This window comes from Ischnura elegans, chromosome X, assembly GCF_921293095.1.
Source record: "Ischnura elegans chromosome X, ioIscEleg1.1, whole genome shotgun sequence".
Lineage (NCBI taxonomy): Eukaryota > Metazoa > Arthropoda > Insecta > Odonata > Coenagrionidae > Ischnura > Ischnura elegans.
In genome coordinates, this window is record NC_060259.1 from 5697550 (window position 1) to 5716970 (window position 19421).

Genomic DNA, 19421 nt, shown 5'->3' on the forward strand with positions numbered 1-19421 from the left:
AGACATGGAAATCGAGGGAGCTCTCCCTGATATGAAACCTAGGAAAGGTGTGGGTGGATAATATCCCATGTAAGCTGCAGAATAATCTAGGTTAGAATGGTAAGAGAAGGTTATTCGAACTAGTACGCAAGATATATGAGGAAGGGTCTTGGTGGGAGGATTTCGCGACAGTGGACAATAAGGATAAAGTGGTACTGAGGATATTAGAGAGAAGAATAGAGAAAGGGACTATCAATTACTTGGGCGAAGATCAGTTTTGATTCAGAAAAGGTAGTGAATATGTAGTTGCGGTAATGAGGTCGCTGTTGAAGAGGAACCTAGACTATAATCAGGTTGTGTCTGTCTTCTTCGTGGATTTTGAAAAAGTATTTCATAGAGTGGACTGGACAAAATTATGGATAATCTCAAGAAAATAGGCGTCAATTGGAGGGATAGGCGACTCATTTGTAATCTTCATATGGCCCAGACTGCGCAAGTGAAGGTGGTGGACGGAGAAACTGGAAGGGCAAGCTTTGGCCGAGTAGTAAGGCAAAACTGTTCACTATCTCCATTGCTTTCTAGAGTATATGCTGAGGTGATGGCAAGAGAAGCGTGGGATGAGTTGGGAACTGGAGTAAAAGTGGGAGGAATGATGTAAAATCAGTAAGGTTCACGGACGATCAGACGTTGATTAGCCAGCCAGCGAGAGAGCTGAAGGCTATAGTGGATGCATTAGACAAGAGATGCGATGAATATGGCATGAGGATTACTCACAAGAAGACTAAAGTCATAATTAAGTTAACCAAATTTTTAGGAAATTTAAAAGTACCCACGCGACATTTTACTCCTTTTACAATAAATGTTACCCACAATTTATTAAAACTATTGATAATGTGTTAGTGCAATCATAATTAAACTACTTGATAACCTGCTGGTGAGGGGTATTAAAATTCGAGCAGTTGGATGCTGATTCTCCAAAAAGCAATAGACCGATTGCTACAAAATATAATTTGAACCGTTCTTCCCTATAAATTTGTAGATTTACAGTTCTCCCTTTACGTCACCATTACCTTTTCAAAGTATCAAAAATTTTCTACCCCATAAGTGGATATAAACCTTAAGAAGAAGCTGAAACCAATGTATTAAACTTAAGACCAACAAAAATTTATATTTTGCCGACGCCAAATTTTACCGTTCAAACGCTCATTTGTCTATGTAATACAAAATTATTTTCTTGATGGTCAGAAAGTATATGAAAATCAAATAGTTTAGCATCTTTTTTTTTAAGATTAAATAAATGGTAACTTAATGAAGAAAATCCAAATAAAATCATTTGTTAATAGTGGGTTTAATGCTCAATGTATTTTTTTGCACGACAGGTTGAAATTTAATAAAAAATTGCTATTTTTTCAAGCATTTATTATGTTTCATGTCTGGTCTCTTACTAATTTTTTTCAATTCGTATTGTCATTTGTCTTGAGATATCCTACATGCATGGCTTAAATGGGATTCCTACTTTATCCTTATTTATTTGAAATGTAAAATGTGCTTTTATTGATGATTCCACGGATAAATAAAAATAAATTGGTTAATTATTTATGCGGTTCGTAAAGATTCACAAGCTACGATTGAGACACAAGATAAAAGTAGGTGGACAAAAACCAAGAAAGTGAAGCGGACGGAGACGAGGAGGAACGACGAAGTGTAGGACATAGTACGAGAGGAGAGAAATTTGTGTTACAGGAGGGAATGTTTGGTAAACGAGAGATAGGAAGGAAATAAGAGATTTGATGGAAAGGAATTTCATAGTGAATTGAAGAGGAAATCCATGAAAGGAGGAAGTACAGCCAGAATGTTGCGTAAATACTCATTACAAACCTACCTTAATAGGTAGATTACTTTAGTAATAATACATAAATTTTGACACATATTTTTGTACGAATTATTTTTATAAAAATTGTAAAAGTGCCTAAAATACCTTAACACGTGTCTTCGTCATCCCTATCGTCCAGTTGCAGCCTCCACGTAGAAGAAATTTCCTCCCGAGATTCTCCTCTTGATGATTGCTGTGAAATCCGGGAAGGAAATATTTATCTGAAGCGAAGATCACAAGTTTTTTTTATGAAATCCAAGGGAAACAGAATATTTCACGAAAGGGACATTGTATATTTTTCTTTTGTACTCCACGTGTATTTATTTAAGAAAAAAATTAGAGGGACAAGGCTTTATGGAAAAACCTCATGGCGGAGAAGTTAAAAACATTTTACCTTCTTCCAGAAATATTTAAATTGGAAAAAGTGGGAAATTAATTTTTTTATGCATCGGGAGTAACGTTTTTCATTGAAAACGAAATCTCTAAGATATTTTGACGGGTTGAAACACCATGAAGAACAAACGATATTCTCAAAAATGTCAAGGAATAATGAAATTGTACCTTTCAATTCTTACTTGCCGGATTATATCGCTACTACAGGAGATTGCTTTAATTAGTAACCAAATCAATTTTTAAAAAAATATTTGAATACTTCCGGGTTTTTGGAGACAAAATCTCACTAATCTCTGTGCTCTACACTTCCGTAAATAATATCCATTTCCCAATCTCGAAGACCGCCGTGTTGCCTTGAGATACGTCTACTTCCATGCAGCGGAGAAGCTAAGCGCGGTGACACTCGGCTACCTACGTGTTCAACAGTCACAAACCCAAGTCCCAGGTTGGCAAGAGGGTCCCCAAAATTTCAGTCATCTAAACCCCATCCCCTCCACATCGCCTCCCCTCCCTTCCCTAAACACTGCCCCCTATGTGCCCTCCCTCGAGTCCAAGGCCACTCGCTAGTCGGCTAGGCTCGCTAGCCACTAGGCCGAGTTTTTGAGGGGTGGGGGGAAGGATCCAAATCTCGAAAGTGCCCGATGTACCCGGCAGCCTTAAGTCACCTGTTACGCAAGATAAATATGTTTACCGAAGAGGAACTATTACCTTTATTAAGTTTTTTATTCGTCCATATGAACATCAAAATTTCAATTTATAGATGTTTCAACTTATATTTCATCAAGAAATCAACATTAAGTGATAATCGGATGCGGAACATAATGTTGTGTTTTCGCAACTTTGGCCGAATTCGGTATCTATAGGCAGTTATGCAAACCGCATTACCATATATTGCCGTCTTGTAGGAATATGCCATTTTTACTGTCAGGTATAATCCTACGCCTTTTTTGCCACGTATTTGACAGATATCGTAATATTTGATTGTTAAAATTCTTAGATATTATGCCTCCAATGAGATGCTGCATCATTTAACTTAAATCCACTATAAAATGGAGATGCATTACGGTTTGAAAGAAATGAGTCAAAGTAAATATTTTCACAGGAGATAACGTATTTTCCAGTTTTTAATTGACATTTGTATCACTACGGATTGAATTACGACAAATAATGACTATTTATGAAACACATGAAAGCATTTTGGGTGCAATGGAACACAAAACTTTGTACATTCATTCAGAATGCAAAATTATATATTAAAAAATTATATATTTTCAATTATTTCTTTACTCAGCCGGTAATGGGTTAAGTACCCTTTCTCCTCTGTCATTTTGGAATCTCAATCCATATTTCCCAGTTATCATTCCTAATGTATATTATCATTCTGTGCATATCACGACATGATGAAATTCTCTCGAGTAAAATATTCTGAAGGTAAACTAGTCCCCCATTCGGATCTCCGGGCGGGGACTACTCTAGAGGGTGCATGCGTCAAATGTGATGGAATATAAATGGGATAGGAATATGGAATGTTAGATTGCTTCATACCTGCGGTAGATTTTTCAGTGTAACTGCTACATATGTAAGCGGGCTAGCAAGGTCTTTATCTTCATAGCTCTCTTGAAGACTGGATAACTATCTGACATGGTGATTTGAGATTATGATCAATTTCTGAAATTAATTTTAATTAATATTTCTGAAATTATTTCTTTTTTTGCACGTAAACATGACCGATAACTATTGTCACGCAGCCATCTATGAAATGCCATAATGAAACTGATCAGTTAGCAAGGTTTGTGCTGTTGAGAATCTTGTGGTTTCCTCCACGTAAACTTTATGATTGATAATGAAGTAGGTTTTGAAGCAGCATTGTCATTATTGAGGAGATTTGTAGCATTGATGGAGAGCCCTAAAATATTCAATGCTTAGTGGCCCTTTCCATTCCAAGATGATGCATAATTGCAAGATGATGAAGCTAACAAAATCATGGGATGATGATTATCCGTTAAATAAAGAATTTTTAATTATAAATTGATAGCTATTAAACCATTTTTGAATTTAGTTTCATCATTAGAAAGTGTAATTAATTTATTCAGAAGCACTGAGTCATACTAACTGATCAGTTATGTAGTCATATCTCTTATTTGACTATCAGATAAAAGCTGAAACATGGAACATCATCATTCCAATCAGTGTCAGTGTGAGAACGGGTGCTGTAAGTGCTTGGTGCCAATGATAGAAAATTCTGTGGTATCTTATGTAGAAAAATGTGCAAGCCTAATCTACATTTTAACATGACATCCATGACCTTGGCCTAAATATGCTGATTCACCAAAGCTTTTAGTGTTGGACGAATATTAAAAGAACCATGGTGGGGGCCTATTTCCATTATTTACTCTCTTTCTTCTTAAGTGACCTAAATGAAAAAAAATTATCATTTACAGGAGAATAGAACAAAGAGCAGAAGAATTCCTGGATGAGGACCAATTCGGATTTAGGGAAAACAGGGGCATAAGAGAAGCAATTTTGGCTTTTAGGCTGCTAATAAAGAAGAGAATGGAGAAGAAAAAACAGACTTCAGCATTTGTTGATTTGGAGCTCAGAGAAATTTTTAAGTTTAATCCATTTTACTTAATTGGATTGAAATTACTGATATAATAGTGTAAGAATTAATATATAATATCCCTCAGAAAGCCGTAAAACTCACCATTTTTAACCATTACCTTAAAATTCCGCAATTTATTAATTTCACATCTACCACTTATCCTGGTGGGTATTCCATACCCCCACACACCCCGGTATTAGTTGCACCTAAACCCCCCCAAGCCTTAATTCCTAGCCGCACCCCTGATTTGGAGAAGGCATTTGATAACGTGTAATAGAATTCAATGATTAGATTTCTGAAAGAAACCTGAGTGCTCTACAATGGTCGTAGAATTGCTCATGGTCCGTATAAAAACCAAGTAGCTGTTATCAAATGTGGACCCAACTGTGCAGAAACAAGGATAGGAAAAGAAGTTAGACCAGGGTTTGCACTGTCCCCCGTAATTTTTAATGGCTACATTAAAAGATACCATCAATAAAATCAAAGAGAGGGCTTTGGGTTTCAGTATCCACAGAGAAAAAATTAGTATGGAGCAATTTGCTGATGACATAGCAATCATAGCCTAGACAGTATGATTTTAAGAAGAATTTGACAAATATGGAAAGGACAATGGCCAGATATCAGCTGATAACCAACAAAAAGAAGACATTAGCATGCGGCAAAAGATAGAAGGCTAAGACAAGCATGAAAGTTTTCATAGCTGGAAAGCCGAATTTATGATGGATGAAGCAAGAAAGAAATACTAGTCAGTAGAATAGTGCAGGCAAAGAGGGCATTCTACTTAAAGAAAAATCTTTTTACAGCTTAGAGTACAAGCATGGAAGTAAGGAAGCAATTCATTAGATGCTACATATGGAGCATGTTTCTCTATTGAAGCGAGGCTTGGTCGTTGACAGCAGCAGAGAAGTCAAGAGTTTGGAGCACCACATTTTGCATTCAAAAACAGAAATGCTACAGAAGAATGATGAAGATAAAATGGATCAATTGTGTAAGTGAAAAGGAAGTTCAAAGAAGAGCGGGAGAAAAGAGAAGTCTTCTAAAAACCTTTAGGAGAAGATGCGTCCAACAAATCTGAGGATGGTTGGCTAATGGTGATGATACTTAATCATACCTGATGCCTTGCTTTTGGGATGTGATGACTGATGCTTCATTAATTGAAATTGCTATTTTTATGAATTATTTGATGTATTCAAATGCTATATACACAACTGAAAAATGTTGCATTATTATAATTTTTTGGAATTACGTCATATACATATTTTTATTACTTATGGAATATTATACATATTTTAAATACTATGATTTGAAAATTATTGTTTGCCACCAGATGATGGGGCACTGCCTATGGATTGTCATTAGTGCATTCATTAAGTGAATAAAACTGCTGTTGTTAATCATGTGTCAGGCAATATTATTCCCTATTCGACATGAAATTGAAATGTTGTTAATCCTGTGAGAAACTGAAGCCACCTGTGCATCACTCAAGAGTGAGCCAGGGATTTAGCTTAGTTCTTTTTTTTGTTGGCTTAACTATTAATGACAAGAATTGGAGTTAATATTGGTTATAACACAAGTTTGAGGGCTCAAAATTATACCATTATTTTTGGTTACCCATGTTATTAGCAGTCCATATGAGGCAACCAAGGTTGCAGCCAACCCACATTTCAGTTAACTCACTCCATAATTGGAAGGTACCTGGGGGGTAAATAAAATATGTAGTAATAAATATAATGTCCTGATGCATGATCTCCAGATTTAATACCCAGGTGTTATATGATTATAAAGTTCTATGTTTTTAAAATACTCCAAATTTTTCTTATGCCATGAAATACAACAGCTCTTTGTCACATCTGTCTTATGTTCTTGATATAAAGTATAGAGGATCACTATTGAAATTTTACTATAACTTATTTTTCACTTCCCTTCAGTTTACAGGAATTTTTGTTTTGTTAGGCACACCCAGCTTGTAATCATAGTATTGTACATTAGCGCCATCATTGGCAATGGAAGAAATAGTTTCCAAGTAGTTTTTTCTATGCCCTCATTAATGCGTTGTATTTGAGCAATTTTTGGGATACCATGTCCCCTCGTTCAACAAGTAAAGCACTGTACTCAGTTTATAAATATGTATGTATGCCATTTCATTCAAAAACTTTTAAAGCCATTTGTAAATCTGAACAAAACATGCTTTGCTATGCTTCTGAATATAATTATGGGCTAAGTTTTTGTGAGGTTGTCTTTTCCTTGGGATTAGGAATCCAGGAATCGGTTATGAATCCAAACTCCTTGCATGATATGTAAACAACATCCAGAGGATCAATATCTTGGACTTAGGTTGCACTCATTTCACAAAATGTGAGGGAGGGACTTGTGAAATGGGTGTTAACTGTATTCCAACAAATTGAGTGGTACACTTCTGCTGTAGTTTTAAAATGGCTTTCACATCTCCCGCAGTTTTTTAAATACTAAGTCATGTAAGGGAATCAGTGTAGGACTGGTGAGAGGCATGCAGCTAAATTATGTCTGTAAGCTTCGAAGGTTTTTGGTAAAGTCCACTAATTATTGGGTGCTGCTACCAACATTGAAGCAAGAGTTTTGAAAAAGACCTGGGTTAGCCAATTAGTTGCTACATTACCTTATGGAGATAGTGCTATGTTTTAATAGTTAATGACTAGCTCTTGTGAGGTAGCGATAATGAAGAGGTTACCACATTTGAAAGTATCAATCAGTTGTTAGAAAACCTGATTAGGGTAGTAGACCTGTTTATGGAATTTGATTGTCTCAGGATAGAAGCCTGTAAGGTTGAATCTTAAGAGAATATTGAGGAGGGTTAATGGTCTCTTTCAGTGTTGGATGAAATCCCCTTTCTCTTCTTGCCCCTCCAAATTACTTACTCAAATTATGTTCCCATTGCAAGGGATCCATCAAGAATAAAGTGTATCCATGCTTATAAAGTTTTGTATGTAAGTTTTTCTTGTACTAAGGATTGTTGTTGATAATGATTTTTTTTTTCAACCAACAGAAAAACCGAGACTCACTTCATAAATTTATGCTGGAAGAAATGAAGAGGATGACCTACTTCTTCTTAGCTATGTTGCTAAGAAATGACATAACTAGCTGCACAGGCATTCTGCCCTTCAACTTTAAGGTGTGCCTTGAAACCACTCATGTGAGGCACACAGAAGGAATACGTGCTCTATTTCTCAACAAATTGCTCAATGATGATCTCCCAGAAAGGTTCCTTCATAATTTTGTGGAGTGGTTGTGGATGACAGATAAACATCAGTTTGAGGTGGTTAGTATGATTGTGTTTGAAGTCTATTATATTATACATTTGCTAGCCATTGTGTTTCTTTATATTGTTGCTATCACCATCATCATTCTTAATGCAGTGAATGCTTTCAGATGCATTTACGATGTTGATGCATTGTCATTCACTGAGAATAATGCTTTCAAAACTGTCCAATGAACAGCAGTTAATATCACATTTTGGGATAAAAGGACATTATATTTTACCTTTTCTAACCTGTCATCATTTATGGTATGTTTAGGTCATTCTAGCCTATTAAGGTTATGTTATTTTTATTTGTGCTATGAAAACACCAAATTTTCCAAATGAAAGTTTGAGTCAAGTTGAACATGAGTTGTGATCTGAATTTTAGTTACAATGATTTGAGAAGGCATTTTTTTCAACCTCTGATTGTAGAGCATTAATGCTGCACTAGTGACAAGAGGGAAGTTTGCACAGTGGGCAATTATGGGTACTTAACATATCACACACTCTTATTTTCAAGCTGAAGTTGTCAGTGTACACTGAGTGACAGTCCCATAAACTTCACTGTCTCTATCTATTCACCCACCAAGTGTGAACGATGGAATGACAACTACACAATTCTGTGATTGTCGTCAGCTATGATATTCCTTGACCTTTACTCTATTGAAAGGGGAGAAATTTTGAAATCAATAGTGGCTGGAGTTGAGACATGGGTTCAATACGACACTCCTGAATCAAAGCAACAATTGCAAAAGATGAAACACAAAAGTTCACCCAGCCAATCCGGATAATTGAGACCAACCTTCAGCAATGGAAATGTTATGGCTGTTATATTTTGGGACCAAAAAGGTGTATTGCTTGTGCATTCATCATGCAGTCGCGGGCATTGATGAATGCAACTGTTTAGTGTGAAACATAACGTTGATTGTCCAGGGCCATTCAAAACAAAAGATGAGACTTGTAGAATCATTGAGACACTTGACAATTTCCATGGATGCCACGCTTGTGCATCCCATCCCCTCCTGAATCAATTTTAATGGGACATTTCCCGCTATGTAATCCTAACCTAGCGCCTAGTGGCTTCCATCTTTTTTCCCTGAAATGAAGATGTGCTACCTGGGTATTCTGAAGGTTACTGGTACTATCTTTGGTCAAGTTTAAATCCAAGTGACTTAATGGTGGTTGGGGGATTAGTGGTAGTACTTAATGAGAAGACTAGTGACTGAGTTTAATTATTATTTAGAACTGGACCATTAGCAGAAAACCAGGGGGAGGCTTCAGATAAAAATAAGTTTGCATTAGGGCTAGTATTAATTATGTTGTTAGCCTTGTGAATAAAAGTAGTTTCATCAGCATAAAGTATGGACTTGCAGGAGACGTTAGGTGATAAGTCATTGATTATAATAAGGAATAAGAGAGTCCCAAGGACGTAGCCTTGAGGAACTCCATATTTTAATCTCAGGGGTGAAGAAAGGCTATTGTTGATGAAAACACTGGGATCGATCGGTGACATAGAATTAAAGGAGTTGTAGTTCAAGACTTTAATAATAGTGGAGTTTTTGAAGAAGAATCAGAGGAGCGACACAGTCGAATGCTTTAGATAGGTCACAGACAGTTATGGCAATTGAGAATTTATGTTGAAAAGCAGATAAAATTTCATCAATGGCGGACTCAACAGCTGAAGTGGTGGATTAGCCTTTGCAAAAACCAAATTGTGAAGGAGAAAATAAGTTGTTAACTTGAAAGTGTTAATAAACCTGAATCTTAATCATTTTTCAAAAATTTTCCAAATACTGGGATTATAAAAATAGGTTGTAATTTGAGGGTAAGATTTTGTCGCCTTTTTTATAAATAGGTAATGTTTTTATATTTTCAAAGCATTAGGAAAGAATTGAAGAAATGAGTTTATGATGAATGCGCGGATGTACATCAATAATATTAACAAGATCTTTAAATAAGTTGACTGAAAGTCTGTAAATATCGGTGCACTTGGAATATTTTAAGTTTATAATGATTTGACGGATTTCATATTCAGTCACCCACTTCAATTTGAAGGACTTAGATGTGATTGCTGGAAATTAATGGAGGAGAGACATATCAGTGCTTGGGTTCAAATCTAGATTTGACACAAGGTCAGCAATTGAGTCAATGAAAAACTTGTTCAGATTATCAGGCATAAAAGGTAGGTCAGAGACACCTCTTGAATGACCAATTTCCTTATTGATAACATGCCAAGCTGCCTTATTTTGGTTGGTAGCATTGCCTATGAGATCAGAGTTAAAACTGCTTTTTGAGTGAATAATTAGGTTATTTTGAAATGATATAAGCTGTCGCCATGTACTTTTGTCTTCTACATTACCGGTATGAATGTACTTTTGGTGCTGCTGAATTACTAGCGATCTTATTTCAGAGAGCTCAGGAGTGAACTACTTCAGGGATTGTTTGAAACTATTTTGTTGTTTCACAATTTTCTTGGGAAAGCACTGTTGGAAAAATGACAAAAAGTGTCAGAAAGCAAGCGAAGTTGTCATTACCATTGGCAAAGATGTGCAGTGAATGCCAAGAAACATTTGATAGGAGTAACTTTAAGCACAAATCCCCTGAGGGGTAATTGGATGGCTGAGAGTATGGCCATTCCTACCTGTAGGATTAATTTGACAATGTTTTCCTGAGAATTGGAATGAAAGTGCTAGATGGGCGGATAAACTAAGATGAGTGGCACAGACAGAGTACTGGTTGGTGTTATTAGTGAAGTGAGAGCAATAGAAGCACTAGATGAGTTGCATGTATAAACGTTAAAGTCTCAGCATAAAATAGTTTTTTAGTCCTAGTGTAGAGAACTAAGTGGGACTCTGCTCCTGTTGATTGCAGAAGATTTTAAAGTCACCTGACAGGGATCGATAAACACATACAATAATTACATGATATGCACTCCTTTTTGGTCACTGCAAACATTTCACTATGGATTTCACCAGAGAACTGAGAAACTTCCAACTTCTTGCATAGTAAGTTTTTCTTCCCATTAATGACAGTCCTACCATGTTTGCAGCAGATCTGGAGTAGGATGACAATTGCTGAGGGAGAAACAAATTCAGTGTATCTTTTTATTATACAAATTGCTGGGGTAAATTTCTGTACCATTCCAAAGTACTAAATGTGTGGTGTGTTTGCTTTGGTGTATTCGCTCTTAATTGTTCACTGGCCTATGTTGGCCAAACTAGACTCACAATGCATACATGAGTAAAAGTACACTAGCTCATAATTTGCTCTACTGTTTTATTCTTCAGCATGTAGAAATATTAAGAAATGAATTTTTAATTTGATCTAGTATTGGGATTTCACAAAAAATATGTCATTCAGTCAATAGAAGAATTAAACTTTTGTGTGTGCCAGAACTAATCATATCCAATGTAGTAATGCTATGTACGCCCATGCCTTGTATAGTGCAAGGGATGCATTCCTTGGGGTCTTTGTGCTGTACGAATTTGCATTATATGCGAGCGTTTTAACATTGGGAAGATAGGGATCCGTTTCTGGTAGCATAGGTGTTGAGTATTGAATTTTAAACCATACATATTCATATTGATAGCCTTAAAATACCTTTTCCATAAAAACTTTTAAAGTTTAAAATCTTTAAAGATAGTAGGCACGCATTCAAAGACTTTTATTCACGTAAAAAAAAGGCGTTTGTGCTTTTGAAATTCCCTCCTGTTGTGCGGGTGGTTCCCATCTGCTATCCATCTCAGGGGTTCATAATTCATTGCCGACAGTTGACGAATTTTCAAGTCAGCCTAAAAACAATTCTTGTGTCACCCAGGCCCCTTTGTCGCTCCCCCATACAACAGGCTAGTGCTAATTTGAATACCATTTCATTGCTCGCGGAGTTTGTGAATGATAAATCATAACTGGCTTTAATTTGAAGTCCCCCAAGGCATTAGCAGCTACGTGAAACAGTCTTTAAATGCCTTGAAACCTGAACCAGTTTTCCTTCCCTGACAATGAATGAAGGAGAATGCATTCTTTTCCAAAGTAATATTGTCTCGTCAACACTTAAAACTAGTTGAGGGGTAAGGAGCCACTTTCAATCACAGCTTGGAGTTCATCAGAAAATGTTGTGGTGACTGCACTATCAACACTTGCAGATTCACCTGATATCGCCGCACTGAAAATACCTGTTTGCTGTTTAAAATTCTGGACCAACCGGAGCTTTCACTAAATGTCTCGGAGCGATTACCACCCTCGTCTTTTTGTACAGATTCACAATGAACTTTCCGTATGTGTTGACCGCTTGGTTGAAATTGGTGCGGCTGAGGTCACTGATGTTTTAACTTCGTCTTCATTCAGAATAAAGCATCATGAGTCTAAACTTCTGCACAATATCGCTTTGACACTCCATTTTCAAAGCAATTGACCGCTTTCAATTTCTCTTCTACGTTTATGGTTTGTCATGATAACTTCTTGATAGGGATGGGTCGGTTCGATTCCTCGATTCTTCGATTCCTCGATTCTCGGCCAAGAACCGGAATCGAAAACGAGTACTTGCCAAGGGGAAAAATCGATTCCGATTCCAGCAGTACTTCAAAAAACAAAATATACGACCGCATTTCCAATAGTCATTTGAATTTTCGCGCCACGTAACCGTAATAACAAAACACATATCTTCTTGGGATGTGCGAGTACTCGAAAATTCAAGTCGATCGAGTAGTTGGTACTCGACTCGAGCGTTTCGAGTAGCATTACGGATGTCGAGTCGAATAGTTAAGGTTACAGAGCATTCGAGGCTAGTAGGTCCAGCAATCTGCCGACAGGAAGCGCTATCATGAAACTCATGTTATAATGCAGTTTTTAAAGCCGATAAGTCATTCTAATGCCTTGGCCTGGTAGTTTCAGTGGTTTCAGCTTGCCGAATACACTATTGTTGTTGTCGACGTGGGCGCCGAATACCTTTACGCCAGCCGCGGCGGCCGATCGTCTTCCTACCCCGCGCACACTGGTCCGAAATCGGAAAAAGCTGGAATAAAGTCCAAAATGACCTTTTTGGGGATAGAGACTTGAAACTCAGCGTAAATACTCATAAATCATTACCAAATATTGATTTATATGCCATTTTACATAAATGCAAACCTTTAGTGAGATACAGAGGCCCAAACATGACCAATTTTTCAATGCCACACGAGATATCGTTTTTCCTCAAAAAATCTTTGAATTTATCCCAGTGGTTTTGCGTTGGTATGAGTTTTGTGGAATAAAAAACGCAATATTCCTTTGATCTGGTGCTTTGCCTATACTTTCAATGACTTTTGAAGATTCTGGCTCTCATCTGTCTGGTTTTACAACGCAAAATGGCCGACCCGTTTTTCACGTGAAATTTGACATTACGTAGACATTATCTTTCGTTTACGAAAAATATAACTTGGAAAATTTGAACCACAATATTAAGTAGAAATTTCTAAAGAGTACTAAGTAGAAGTCTTGAAAAAAAAGTTTGCGACGAAGGAAATAAGAGCGATTTTTCAATCGCGCGTCAAGGCTGACTACACGCCGCGGACCTCTGAGGCTCGGTAACTGAGGCCGATTTTTCAAGTTTTTTAAAACATTAGTCCTGAAAATCGTCATTTAAAGCATGGATAATCGTCTTCATTGACTTAAAACACTAAACTGAGGATGTTAAAAAGGATTATGTATAGATCGACTAGACCATTTAGCGCATTACTCGAGTGAAAATACTAAGGATTGGATATTTTTCGGAACCATCCCGGGCGTAAGAAATATGGCTCGGGTATTGAAGTAAAGTGAAGAGATTAAGTCAGCATGCTTAAGAGAGAGAAAAATGAACTGTTTCCGTGAAAGGCAACAAGCGATACCCTTTTTCCCTTTCCACTCTCGCCGAGGTGAGTCGCGCGGTAGGGGAAGTTTTCACACCACAAGGCTCTTTTAGCCTTTTCTATTACTGCGTCCGTCCGATGTAATATTCATTTGTAGCGTTTAGTTTCTTTCTTGAACTTAAAAAAGCAAGAGATTTAAAGGTTGATTGAATGACGTGAGAAGTATAGCATTTTTTTTGGCTCTACAAAACTAAAGTTTAGTTCTATAGTTGTTCGCTTCGTCCAATTGAATTCCATTAAGATTCAAGATCCAACAAATCGTTGATATAATTTTTAATAAAAATTCCAAAGTCTCCGAAATCTTGCAATTTTGGTGGGAAAGTACTTGCCCAATAACACACATGTGTAGCAAAAGGCAATTTTCTGCAGGCAGTAATACTGTAACATGGAGACGTCAAAACCTGCTGGCTGAGCATGTAGAATAATTGGATTTTCTGCTTGAGAATTTGAAAGGGCCAAATATTACATGATTCATATACGTAGTATGTAATCTTTATTACAGCTATGAAAATTCCTGTACTCAGGGCTCTCCCTTGTAGTTTGGATATATATATATATATATTGTCGACATATTATGAGTGCCAATATTCTAAAGTAATACCTATCATGTAACACCACTTTTCAGGTATGTTCTGTTTTGAAATTTAGCTATTATATTTTAATTACATATTAATGATATGAAAGATTCCTTTGTCAACTGACTCTTTCACAGAGTAATATTTTTAAAAGTAGTTTTCTTGTTGCCTGGAATTAAGTGATATTTTTCTTGGAGCCTATGGCATCAGAATCGATGGAATTGGTATCGGTAGAATCGGAATCGAAATGTCAGAATCGGAATCGGGATCGGAATCGATAAAATTTTGGAATCGACCCATCACTACTTCTTGATTTTTTGACCCGCATTCCTATTTTTTGCCATTCTTCTCTTGGTTTTTACTCTGTATGGCTCTATCAAAATCACCTTCTACCCTATTGGAAATTTCTTATAAGAAAATTTCTTATCAGAAATTGGACATATTCCTTATAAGAAAATTTCTTATAAGAATTTTTCTTATAAGAAAATTTCTTATCAGAAATTGGGCATATTTCTTATAAGAAAATTTCTTATAAGAATTTTTCTATAAGAAAATTTCTTATCAGAAATTGGGCATATTTCTTATAAGAGTTTTTCTTATAAGAAAATTTCTTCTAACTATCAGTTACAAAATGTTATTTATAACAAATTTTCTGATGGAAATATTTATTATAAATATCATATCAACATGCTTAAAACACTTGCGCAAACTTCTATAAAAAGCTACATAAGATTTACATCTCTACTGAGAGTACAAAGTTAGCATTATACCTAATTCATTCCAAATGTAGACGCCTATATCTTATACAGAAAACCTAATGATTTCCCATGAACCAAATGATGTCTATGTGTAGATGTCTATCATCAGTGTACATCAAAAAGGACATTGAAGCTCTGTAAAGTTCACCTGGCTGGCCAAACAAGGCGAGATACCATAGAGGTCTTTCAGGGCATGTGTTCTGTATAGGGTTAATGTCCCCACATGCTAAAAGAAACTAAAATCAATGAAACCAACGATAGCCTAGAATGATATACTGATAATTGAATACAACTTTGGCAATCATTACGCAATGAAAGATACAGGAATTGCAATATGGAATATGATTTAACCTGGAAAATTGAAGAAGCAAATGAAATAAAATTCAAGTTCCACTGGAAATAGGTACTTCAAGAAATTATATGGGAAGGAAGAGTAAAATTTGATAAATAAAATGTATATGAGCAATGTTTATTTAAGATACCAGAGAGAATGAGACCTCTACATGCAGATTTGGATAGATAAAGAAAGAAATAAGCAAAGCAAAATGGAATTTGATGCCATTTTGGAGAAAAGGATATGTAGAATATGGCTAACAATAATTGCAAGATTTAGGGAAATTAATAGGAATCACAGAAACACTGATTGAGAATAATAGTGATGTATTTTCCATAAAATTATAACTGTGCAGATGTTGGCATACTCATTCAAATTCATTCTCATTCTCTTCAGAGACGACTAAATCACTCACTTTGTCCATTAAAACACTTTTTTAATTAAAACTTCCTCTTATGTTAGATATGCCACAATCTGAAAAATATACATGTCTATCTAAATTAATGATGAAAAGTTTAAAATTCAACGAAACTATCTGTTTAAGGTAACATAATTTTAGGAATGCCAGTTTTTGAATACTTACCAAATGAGGTCAATGCCTTATTTTGGTTAGAAGCACACGACTTATTTTATTAAACTGCTATCACAAAGACATAGTGAATGATTAACATATAAAAGCAATCCCTAGCAACCTAGCAACCAAACAAGTTTTGGTTGTTAGGTTGCTAGGGAACCATGTGAACAGTATCCTGCAACGTATGCAATCGTAGTATACATCGTGGTTATTCATGGCCCATATCGAACTTCCATCGGTCAAGTAATCTGTACACTCGAAACAGAGAGATCTTATAAGTCTACAATTTTTCATGTGCCCTCAGCTATATATACTAACAAGTCGCATTAAAGAAGCCTCCGCTTCTTGGAACCATTTATGTCAAATACCATGCTGAAAAAAACCAGGAAATTAGCAGAACATTACTTAAAAAAGAGTTATACATAATTTCAAAAAATTATCCTATGTAGAATTCCTTAAATAATTATCAATTGCCAACATAAGTTATGGTGACACGCCTGCTGGATAAAAACCTAAAAGGTATGCGACCTGCGCAGCATTATTGTGGAATTCTATAAGAAATTCAGATTTCTTATAAGAATTTTTGTAAGACTTGTAGAATCCTATAAGAATTTCCATAAGACTTATAGAATCCTATAAGAATTTCTATAAGACTTATAGAATCCTATAAGAAATCTGTAAGACTTACAGAATCCTATAAGAATTCTATAAGACTTATAGAATCCTATAAGAAATATGTAAGACTTATAGAATCCCATAAGAATTCTGTAAGACTTATAGAACCCTATAAGTCTTACAGAATTCTTATAGGAATTTCTGTAAGACTTATAAGAAATTTTCAATAGGGTACTGCTGCACTGTATTCCTAAGATGCAGAGGGCCTACGACTGCTGGGAGGGAATGAAGCCATTGTGTTTGAGACTCTATAGCGGACCCTTTTATGTGTTGATGCTATTCATATGCAACTCGGTCACCGCTCCATTTCTCCCCCATGAATACAGATGACCTTGAAGGCTTTAGCGTAGATCCTCTACCTGGAAGTCAATCGCCCCATATATTATGACGGCAAAAATTATGTCCCAAACCATAATGCTTAAAAAAACTCATTTCCACTGGCTACTTGCTTAATTAATGATCTAAATTAACTATTGTCATTCTGTTAAGGAGATGAGATAAATTACTTCGGTAGGCAGGCTATCTGGACCCAATGACGAGTAATGCTTTTGGACACTGCACAAAATGGATTTGGATTAATATACATACATATACGAGAAGATAAACAAAAAAGAAGATTTGAGGCAAACAATACTTTTGATATGCGCAAAATGATAATAATTTTGTTTGTACTTAGCACAAGTTCACGTTTTATCATGAGAGCGTTAAAGTTTTTTGATTATGCTACACTGCATTGTGGTGTTTCCCGGAGGAACGAATTTGCGCTATATCGAAATTGCGTTATATGAGGTATGGGTGTATAGCTGAATTACCACTGGAGATGGTGATCCCATCTGAATTTTTGTGCTTCCTTAAGTATTAAAAGTGAATTAGAAGGCATTTTCATGCAATGAAGTGAAAGGCCCAGCTTGAAAATTTGTCTGTATCTGACTTGGAATAGTTTTACCTTAAAATGATGACTACACCTGTGTCATGTCTTTCTGATATTCATGACAACTAACAATACTATCTGGAGCTGCTTATCACTTTCTTCATAGTACGTCTTCTTCTTGTGCTTGCCAAATATACAATTACTTAAATATGAAAATTTCGTGAGTTGCATTTATGGACATTTTTAATTTTGTTAAGTCTATGATAATTGCCATAATTTCTGTTTCAGGTGATGGGGAAATTGTTGAAGGAACTTGCCAAATGCATGAAGAGGTTCACAGTTATGGATGTTTTCTATAACAAACCAATAAATGCTTTATTTAAACTTACTCAGTTGAGATGTGGACCAGATGGTAGCCGAGTAATTTGTGATCTGATATGTAAATTGGTAAGTAAAGTACATGTGCATTCATATGCTTTTACATTTCAACAACAAAGAGTTATTTGGTGATTTGTTTATACAGCGATTTTATGTATCTCTGAGCTTATTTTTGATTTTCAAGTTTGTAAATGCTGTGATGAATGAAGTTCTTTTGTATCTGCAGTTCTGGTTCTCGTATGAAAGGGTTTCCATGTTTTTATGTAAGTGTTGGATTTCCTGCAAATGCTTCAAAGTAATATTCTTTCATATAGAGTTTTGTGATATCTGCTAGCTACTTGACGTGATGTATGATGGTTTTATATTTACAAGCTATCCCAGTATTTTCCATCAAGCTATCTGGGAAAGGAATTCGAGATAAATCCAGGTGAAAAAACTGAAGGCAGTAAACTGAAGTCTGCTTTTGGGGATTCGATTATAAAATTTTTTCTTTGATAGATATTTAATAATGTTAGTTTTGTTCTTTATGGCAGTTCTCTTAGTGATTCACGTGAAACATGTGGTGTATAATTATTTTGGAAAATTTCAAGTATTTGTTATCATTCATTAGATTTTTGTGGTAATATAGGTTCAAATGGAATTTCTTCCCATCAAGGTCATCATCTAAGGGATCTTTTTGCTGTTCCTTTCTTTGAGTTGGTCTCTCTGCTCCCTGCCTTTTTCAAACCATTTACATACCGTCATTTTGTCGAAAGCCGGACAGGGGGTGTGAAGTTGAACACCGAGCAGTTCTGATTTAGAATTGTTAAAGCATTCTCCCTGTTTGCTTCACTTCCCACGACGTAATATGATTGCGTTGCATATAATGTTTGCTTTTTGGGAGCAATTGCGACACTGCCTATCTCAATTTCATCGGGCTCGAAGTTGTAACAATATTAATTTCAGAAACATTCTTGAAAAAATGTCATTGTCTAACTTCCACATGCAACCTCCGTCAACATAGTTACAATCAGTATGAAGGTGAGTATAAACCATGGAGAAGGATGCTCTTTCCAAGAATACATTATTTACAATTTACTCAACTATCAATTTTGAGCGTCGAATAAATTTCATCTCATTCCATCTTGAGTCGGCCAGCGTGCAGACATTTCGGCGCCTGAAGTCGGACAGAGCAACGCCAAGTGACGGGAGAAGTACCGTATATGTCTGAATATAGTCCCCCCTTTTTTCCAAAAATGCCCATGGTGAAA

General features: G+C 36.0%; 1 protein-coding gene across 3 annotated transcripts in view; it reads left to right on the plus strand.

The window, feature by feature from the left end:
* Positions 1–19421, plus strand: part of LOC124170624 (ubiquitin conjugation factor E4 B) — a 302332-nt gene that overhangs the window by 66914 nt on the left and 215997 nt on the right. For all 3 annotated transcript variants that reach the window (XR_006867521.1, XM_046549465.1, XM_046549466.1), the window contains exons 6-7: positions 7870–8142; positions 18082–18240. Coding sequence is in view for 2 of the 3 variants with exons in the window: in XM_046549465.1 (XP_046405421.1) it covers positions 7870–8142; positions 18082–18240 (432 nt within the window). In the remaining variant the exon portion in view is untranslated. The remainder of the gene's footprint in view (positions 1–7869; positions 8143–18081; positions 18241–19421) is intronic.